This window comes from Mus pahari, chromosome 4, assembly GCF_900095145.1.
Source record: "Mus pahari chromosome 4, PAHARI_EIJ_v1.1, whole genome shotgun sequence".
Taxonomy (NCBI): domain Eukaryota; kingdom Metazoa; phylum Chordata; class Mammalia; order Rodentia; family Muridae; genus Mus; species Mus pahari.
The window spans coordinates 83,822,425-83,831,270 of NC_034593.1; the positions used below are offsets into that span (position 1 = coordinate 83,822,425).

An 8,846-nucleotide genomic window follows, 5' to 3' on the forward strand; every position below is an offset into this window, starting at 1 on the left:
TCTTCTTCTTCTTCTTCTTCTTCTTCTTCTTCTTCTTCTTCTTCTTCTTCTTCTTCTTCTTCTTCTTCTTCTTCTTTTTGTGACATAGTCTTCTAACTGCCAAAGTCTGTATATGCTCCAAATTCCAGCTTCCAAGCAAGAATAGAGGCCTGATGTGTCCCATCTCATCTTATGAAGCCTTTGCCACTGCCATCCTATACACTGGCTGGCCGTGAGTCCAATCAGTTATGACAATGGGCACAAGGTCAAATCATGTAAATCTTGGTCACCAAGTCTGCCCCTTCAGCAGAGGCTGTAAGTGAGGTATAAAGAGATTATGATGTGGACATGCTCATGAGTAGGGTATAGAGTAACTTAGACTAATGACTCTTTAATAACTTGTATTATAGATTTTTTTGAGAATCTGGTAAAAGCTACAGCTCTTCTAGAAAAAGCAATCCCTCATGCAGAAAACTTACCACATAGATTTAAGATCTTAACTAATCCTAGTGCTATCTACAATGCCCCACCTTCATCTGTGTGACGTCTGTTCATGGAGGTCCTCAAAGGCAGGCACTGTAGCACACTTGTGTTTGTATTTGCAGATCCCAGAACAACGCTTGGCACATAGTAGGTTCTCAGGTGGAATCAAAGGAATAAGTTGACATTTTAGTTTATTCATTAAGGCTGAACAGGTTATTCAGGGACACAAAGAGGCCAAGAAATTTGGATTTTAAAGAATTATTTATTTTGTTACTAATTATTGGGGGGAGGCACTCACCATTAAACATGTGGAGGTTTAAGGCTAGTGTGTAGAATTGGCTCTCTTTTTTTTACTATTTGGGTCCCAGGGATCAAATTCAGGTTATTGGGCTTGGAGGATGCACCCTTACTCTCTGAGCCATCTCTCTGTCCCCAGCAGTTTGGGTTGGCATAAAAGCACTAGTAAGTTACTTTGTCTCTTTTATTGTGTGATGTTTTGTTCTAAAGCAAGCAGTTAATCAATCAGAATTGCACATCAGGAAAATGTGTGTTTTTATTGATTTTTTAGTTGATTTTTAAAATGTTTTTTATTGGAGGGCAAAGGTCCAGTTGTGAAATCAACAGAAAAGGGGAGTGGGGATGTAAACTCTATCAGTGCGGGTGTGGAAGAAGGACAGGTGGGTCCAAGCACAGTAAAGCTGAACTTCCAAGGGCCTTGATTTTAGAAAATCGTGTAAGAAGGACATTTAAAAAAATAATGCTAGTGTTTTCAAATAAGGAAAATGGGAAAATGGTCACATAGTTGGCAGAAATGGAAAGGGGGTGGATCTAATTATTTCTTGAATTATTGTTGGAAACACAAGCGTGTTTGTTTTGGTTTGGATTATAATTTTCTTATGAGACAACATCCTACTCTGTAATCCAAGCCAGTCTGGAATTCACTAGGTAGGTCACAGGCTGGCCTCGAACTTGCAGTAGTTTTCCCTCTTCAGCCTTGCACATGCTGAGATTACAAGCAAGGGCCACCATGTCTGACTCCAAGGGTTCCTAAACAAGTGACAGGAACTGTGAATGGTGAAATTGGGGGTGAGGATTTGGTCTTATGTACCCAGGAGTCAATAGCACAAGCTGTGAGCAGAAACCAGGAAGCATTCACACAATGCCCTATGCACATCTACTCTGCAGTTTTTTGGGGGTCTCCTTAAGGGCATCGCTCTATGTGATAAGACATTCTGCACGCCTTCACTAAGTGGTAAAGGCAGCATGGCTTGGTTATACATGAGAAAATAGAAGCTCAGAGGGGCCAGTACTTGCCAAAAGTGCAGCAGTGATGTTGTGGACCAAGGATTAGAAGGGAGTGCTTCATACAATTCCCAACTTTATTGAAACACAGATAGGAAAATGCCTCACTTGCACAGGGCGATGTTTAACCGCAATAGTTTTCTTAACTGTCATTTTAAAACTTGAGATCAGGGTAAAAATTATCCCTAGACAATAATCACCAATATTCTGTTGGCAATAATCACTGCCGTTAGGAAGGCCAGATGGTGCACAACTATAATCCAGCACTTGGGATACCGGGGTAGGAGGGTCCTAAATTTGAGGCTAGCCTGTGCTACATAGAGCGTCAAAGTCAGCTTTAGCTACTCAGGAATACCATGTGTCAGAAAAATTTACAAAATCACAACTGTTTATTAAATTTCTTCAGTGTAGCAGGACAGCCCCAGCTCCTAGAGACCTACTTGATGAGTACGACTCACATTCTTTCTGCTTATTTGACCTGAACTGCAAATTGACACATGCACGGAAAAGAGCTAGGGGCATGGACCGACTTCCAAAGCCAAAAACCTTTGAGATTCCAGGGAGAGAGGGACAGAGAGACCTGTTGAGTCCCAGGGACTACAGCTAGTGAGCTGAGTCTAGAGCACCGACGTGGGAACAGGCCGAGGCCTGCGGAGGGGCGTGGGCCGGGGCGGGCGCAGCGTGAGTCAGGCTGAGGGGCGGGACCCGGACCCCGGCCGCCACTCCTGTCCCTGCCACCATCAGCCGCAGTCGCAGCCGGACCTCGCTCCTCAACTTGGTAAGCATAACTTTTGAACTTCTTAGATTTTTTTTTCTTTCTTTTTAATGAAAACAACAAAGGGCTACGCATGCTCTTGGCTGGGTGTATCTTGGACTAACGTGTGGACGTGGCAGAAAATGAATCGGGAAGATGAAACTGTGGGAGGCAATTAGAGAAGAGTGGAGGGCACAAGGAAGCCCTAAAATTACATCCTAATGACAGCCTGGGGGAAGAAACGGCGGTCTTTTGTTCTCCCGGGCAAAATAAGTTCTAGGGCTGGGTGCGGCTGCCTAACTGGCCTGAGCCCGTGCTGGGTGCGGCCGCTAGAATCCCTGGGGCCGTGCGCCCCTGAACCCAACCATCCAGCGGCGGCCGCCAGGGAGCTGCGGACTCGGCGAGAACTTGGGGCAGCGTCGCTAGGCGTTCATGAAGACTAGAAAGAAAGCAGTTCAGAACATAGCCTTCCTGAATTCTGGGGGACTCAGCTGCGGGAAGCCGCAGGCAAACAGCCAAGACACACAGATAGAGAAACCGGAGCCTGTTGCAGCCATTGGAACCACAGACAGGAATGTGGGAGGAGGCCAGTCCCTCCCAGCGGTTCTTTCCCTCTCCCCCTTACTCCCCGCTCCCAGCCATCTTTTTAGCCACTCCCTGCATTACCTGCCTGTCTCCTACCTGCTACTTCAGTTCCCCTCGTTTCTTTAAAAAAAGTTTCCGAGCCGGGCGTGGTGGCGCACGCCTTTAATCCCAGCACTCGGGAGGCAGAGGGGAGCAGATTTCTGAGTTCGAGGTCAGCCTGGTCTACAAAGTGAGTTCCAGGACAGCCAGGGCTACACAGAGAAACCGTCTCGAAAAAACCAAAAAAAAAAGTTTCCAGTAATTCACATCCCCTCCAACAAAATCTACCCCTTCCTTTGACTCTTCAAAGAGGATCAGCAAACTTTGGAGAGAGGTCCAAGTGCCTTTCTGTCCTAGTCCCAAACTAATCATAGATTTTATGTTTCTAAATGGTTGGAAGACATTCAAAAGGAAAAGGATCCCTTGTAATACATGAGAATGACATGAAAATCAAATGTATAGAGTTTACAGGCACTGCCACACCCTTTTGCTTTATGTATCATCACCCTTGCTGCCTGGCTATGGCAAGAGTGACAAGATTCTATGGAGCATAAGGAGCTAAAAATATCCACAGCTGTCCCTTTATTGCAAACAACAGCAACAGAAAGCTTGCGGACCCCTGCTTTGGTGTGTCAATCTTTCATCACTTCCTACTTATTGTTTCCTTCTTCCGCTTTTCATCACACAGGGGTACCTAGGGCCCAGCACCAACAGGTTGTGAGGTGGAAGGAAACGGATGAGTCCCTGAACACGTGAAGGGAGAGCTTTGGTGCTGGTTGAGAAAGAGATAGTTGGTGTGGTTCCCTCTTTTTCACATATTTCTGTCAAGGGGAAGCTTCCTTGGAACGTTGGATGTTTAGGGTGCATTTTAAAAGGACCTCACTATGTCTTTTCAGAGTGTGTGTGTGTGTGTTTTTTCCTTACTATCACTGTTCCCATCATGCAAAAGGTGATGGTGTGGGCAGTGCCCTCTCTTTCAGCCACTGCTCCACATGGGCAAAACCTTCCCATCTGAGCTCTCTGTTCTAAGGGGAAGAGGAAGGGAGCCTCTGTAGGTGAGGGAAACAGTTACAAAGCTGGGCCCCTCCGCCTGGAACCTCCTCCCCAGTCTGGTGCGCCCTCCGTGCCTACTCTCCTGCTATCATGTGACACACTAATAATAAGGCAGTGAGATTTTAGTTCTGATAGGAGGAGCATGTTGTGTAAACACTTGTTCCTAGGCTGTGGTGTTTTTTGTTTTTTGTTTTTTTTTTTGCCCTGAATTTACCAACACTCTTCTCTCCTTCAGTAAATGCTCTCTTTGGGGAGACTAAATCTCCAACATCGTGACTCTTTAGAAAGAATTTATCTCCAGAAGAAGGTTCAGGTACTCTGGGCATTCCTAGGTGCAGTGAGCCACAGCAGTGCAGTTTTGATAATCAGCTCCTTAAGACAGGTGTTAGGAAGAGAGGCTGCGGGGCTGCCAGCTTTTGTCATCTTTAGCATGTGCTGTTGCACAGCCTGAAAGCTTCCAACTTTCGTATCCAGAAAGTCTGTCTTAGAGAGCAGTCAAAAACTAAATACTAAATTCCATTTGTTAACATACATATAAATTGTAGTTAACATCAAGATACAAAGTTTCTGGGTGTGGTTGGCAGGGTCTAGGAAATCCTGCAGTTGCGCTGTTACCCACCAGGGGGAGCACAACGGATCAAGTCTGAGTTCTGGGAACAGATCTCAACCAGAATGACTCAACTCAGTAGAATTTCCTTTAGGAATTCTGCTGTGAGAAAAGCAGAGTCCGGTATAGAACTTGAATGATGCTCTTCCTGGTGCAACCACAGCTTTGGTTTAACTCCCTGTCTCGAAAAACCAAAAAAAAAAAAAAAAAAAAAAAAAAAGAAAGAAAGAAATTCCAGCCACCATTCCTTTGGAAATGAGTGGCGCTTGGATGAAACAAAGGCAGAACTCTGTAGAAAGGAACCTGGTAGCTGAGAGTGTAGGGGTGACACTACACTGACAGTTGCCCTCTCATGCCTTAGTTCTGCACAAGTAAAATTAGTGACGTCTAGCTTTCTGCTTTACACACACACAATAAATCTATAGTTTTATAATCACTAGGTAGCCCAGGTTAACCCAAACTCTTGATCCTCTAAGGGCATATGCACCCCCACACCTTGCTGAATATACTTTTGAACATCTAAAATGTCCTCTCTCCCGCCCAGTGGACGATTACAGATGTGCTGCTCATTTTCTTCAGAGAAATTCATGGGAATTACTTTAAGGGCATCTCACTCATCACAGAAGCCTCTTGTGGAATAGGTCACTATAATCTCCCTCCAAAGTTCAGAATATGTGTGTGCAGATTCCTATAGTCATATGTACAGATTATTCATATATTTTCTCACACTGTCTAAGAATATCAGAAAAGTTCTCCCTTGTCTGAGTCATCTAGTGTTTCTAAGCTCAGAGTTCCGTGTGGGACACCTTACTGCATGCACTGGAGCTATCAAAAAGAAGCTCACAGAATGTCACTTTCTGTTGTCACTTTCTGTTTGCCTCTCTGACCCCTGATAAATGAACAAGACTGCAAGAAACTGCTTCAGCCAAAGACGGGGCACCGCAATCCTCTGGCACACTCTATTCTCTAGCTTTCCTAATTCTCAAATAAAGAGACTATATTACAATAAAGAAGAGTAAATTTGAATTATAATTCAGAATAAAAAAGAATTCAAGGGCTGGTGAGATGGCTCAGTGGGTAAGAGTACCCGACTGCTCTCCCGAAGGTCCGGAGTTCAAATCCCAGCAACCACATGGTGGCTCATAACCATCCATAACAAGATCTGAGGCCCTCTTCTGGAGTGTCTGAAGACAGCTACAGTGTACTTACATATAATAAATAAATAAATCTTAAAAAAAAAAAAAAAGAATTCAATAGTGGCAAAGAAAAATATAGGAAAAATAGTTTACAGCGATTAGACAAATATTTATATTACATGTAAATGGCTCAAAACTAAATACTGCATAACTCTATACACTAGAAACAATTTTAAATATAAACATACATGTATATTTAAATCAAGAAAATGGAATAAAAGGGCATATATTGTTAATACTCAACTCAAGAAAACTGGGTGAACTACGCTTATTAAGTAAAGTAATTCTCAAAATATTTTTAACCTGAACCCTGCATTTTTTTTTTTATTCTTCAAAGGCAAAAATGCCTACAGAGACTGAGAGATGCATCGAATCCCTGATTGCTGTTTTCCAAAAGTACAGCGGGAAGGATGGAAACAACACTCACCTCTCCAAAACTGAATTCCTTTCCTTCATGAACACAGAGCTGGCTGCCTTCACAAAGGTACCTGTCCCATCCCCAACACCCTGACTGCTTACTGAACTGAATAGGAGCCTGGCAGGAGGCCTTGCGTGAAACAGCCTTACTCCAGTCACATGGTTGTACCAAACATCTTGCTCACTTGAAATATGGCTAATGACGTTCTAAATTAATCTAAATGTAAATGTAGACAGTGGCTGCGTGAGTGTGTGTGTGTGTGTGTGTATTATAGGGCATTTGAACATGTTTCTAGTTAGGGTGTGGCTCAGCCTTTAGCACACACTTTTAATCCCTTGAGAAGAGAGAGGAAAGGGGAGCTACTTAAAGGAGAGACAGACAGTACAAGGAGAGAGTGCAGTGCAGGAATATAGTAGAGTTCATGGAGAGCAGTGCAGTAGAGTTGCGAGGGAGAGTGGAGCAGCAGAGAGGGAGGAGGAGGTTTAACTGGGATAGTTGTACAGAAACACGTTGCAAGAGAGAACAAGCTGGACACAGGTAAAGACAGAACATGAGAATGAGAAGGAGCCAGAAAATTAGAAAAGATTGCTAGAGCCAACCAGAGCAATTCAGAGGCTGAATTTTTCTCTCAGCCTCTGAGAGAAAAGCTAAGTTGAATAAGTCATTTGGGTGAGCAGCTTGAGCCAGAACAGTTGAGTTGACCAGCCAGCTAGAGTTCAGAAAGAGCTAGAAAGGGTGAACTTATTGAGCAGCAAAGTCTCAGAGGCTGAAAACATTGTAGGCCTAGATAAGATAGTTCGGAGGCTAGAGGCTTCCAGGACAAGGCCTAAGTTAACAGGCTGAAGCTGTGAGCCTCCAAGATGACAATCATATCAGGCAAATAAAAGTTACTCTTACAATTTAGAGCTAAGATGAAAGGATGGACTATCCAGAGACTACCCCATCCGGGAATCCATCCCATCATCAGCCACCAAACCCAGATACTAATGCACATGCCAGCAAGATTCTGCTGAAGGGACCCTGATATAGCGGCCTCTTGTGAGGCTATGCCTGTACCTGGCAAACACAGAAGTGGATGCTCACAGTCAGCTATTGGATGGAACACAGGGCCCCCAATGGAGGAGCTAGAGAAAGTACCCAAGGAGCTGAAGGGGGCTGCAACCCTGTAGGTGCAACAACAATATGAACTAACCAGTACCCCGTGAGCTCATGTCTCTAGCTGCATATGTAGCAGAAGATGGCCTAATTGGCCATCATTGGGAAGAGAGGCCCCTTGGTCTTGCAAACTTTATATGACCCAGCACAGGGGAAGGCCTGGGCCAAGTAGTGGGAGTGGGTGGTTAGGGGAGCAGGGGTGTGGGTGGGTATAGGGAACTTTCGGGATAGCATTTGAAATGTAAATAAAGAAAATAATAATAATAATAATAATAATAATAATAATAATAATAATAATAATAAAGAATGCCCTTAAAAAAAGTTACTTTTACGTGTGTGTTTATGTGTATGATGGAGATGGGTGGAGAATGAAGCTTCTTAGTTAGGGCCTGTAACTTTCTACCTGAAACTACTCTGTGCATGTGTGCTTACGCATGTGTGTCTGTGTGTCTGTGTGTGTTGGAGATGGATGGAGGATGACGCTTCTTAGGCAGGACCTGTAACTTTCTGCCTGAAATCACTTACTGCCATGTGGTTTATATGTGGGAGTTGCATCCAACACTTTTCCAAGGTTGAATAACCCTTAACATCACAGAAAAAACATAGGACAAGGAGCAAAAATGTCTGAATTTGTGTCCAGGTCTCTTGCTAAAGTAGGTCACTATCAATAACCCCTTTCCTGGACTTTATGCTCCACTGAGAATAAAATTTGGCAGCATATTGAGAAGCACTGAAGAAAGTGAAATATAAAGATGTCATTGTTTTTGCAGAACCAGAAGGACCCCGGTGTCCTTGACCGCATGATGAAGAAGCTGGACATCGACTGTGATGGGCAGCTAGATTTCCAAGAGTTTCTCAACCTTATTGGCGGCTTAGCTGTAGCATGCCATGATTCCTTCCTCAGATCTTCCCAGAAGCGAATCTAATCCTCTCAGTTCCCTTCCAACCACCAAGTCATCACTTTCCCCGACCCCATCCACACCTGCACTGAGCCCAGCACACCTACCACAACATGCATCCCACGCCTGCTGGCGAAAATAAAACAATGCCATCTTTTTAAAAAATGTACACTGAGAGTCAGTAGATTTGTGTAAGGGATTGCGGCATGGAAACCGGTAGCAGGAGCTGCCTAGTAGACAGTGAAGATGCATGCCTCTTGGGTTTGCATGAAATCATGACCAATGAACATTGGAACCAGAACCAGCTTGGATTTCTCAGGTTGCTGCTCAGAGGCCATTTGTTGTCACAGTTCCCTGATTAAATGTCTATATCATA

The 8,846-nt window shown here is 44.1% G+C and overlaps 1 protein-coding gene across 1 annotated transcript; it reads left to right on the plus strand.

The window, feature by feature from the left end:
• Positions 1 to 2,467: 2,467 nt before the first annotated feature.
• Positions 2,468 to 8,634, plus strand: S100a11 (S100 calcium binding protein A11). The gene is made up of 3 exons (XM_029537980.1): positions 2,468 to 2,542; positions 6,336 to 6,482; positions 8,342 to 8,634. The coding sequence occupies exons 2-3, from the start codon at positions 6,342 to 6,344 to the stop codon at positions 8,495 to 8,497; spliced, it is 297 nt and encodes a 98-aa protein (XP_029393840.1). The 5' UTR covers positions 2,468 to 2,542; positions 6,336 to 6,341; the 3' UTR covers positions 8,498 to 8,634.
• Positions 8,635 to 8,846: the final 212 nt, after the last annotated feature.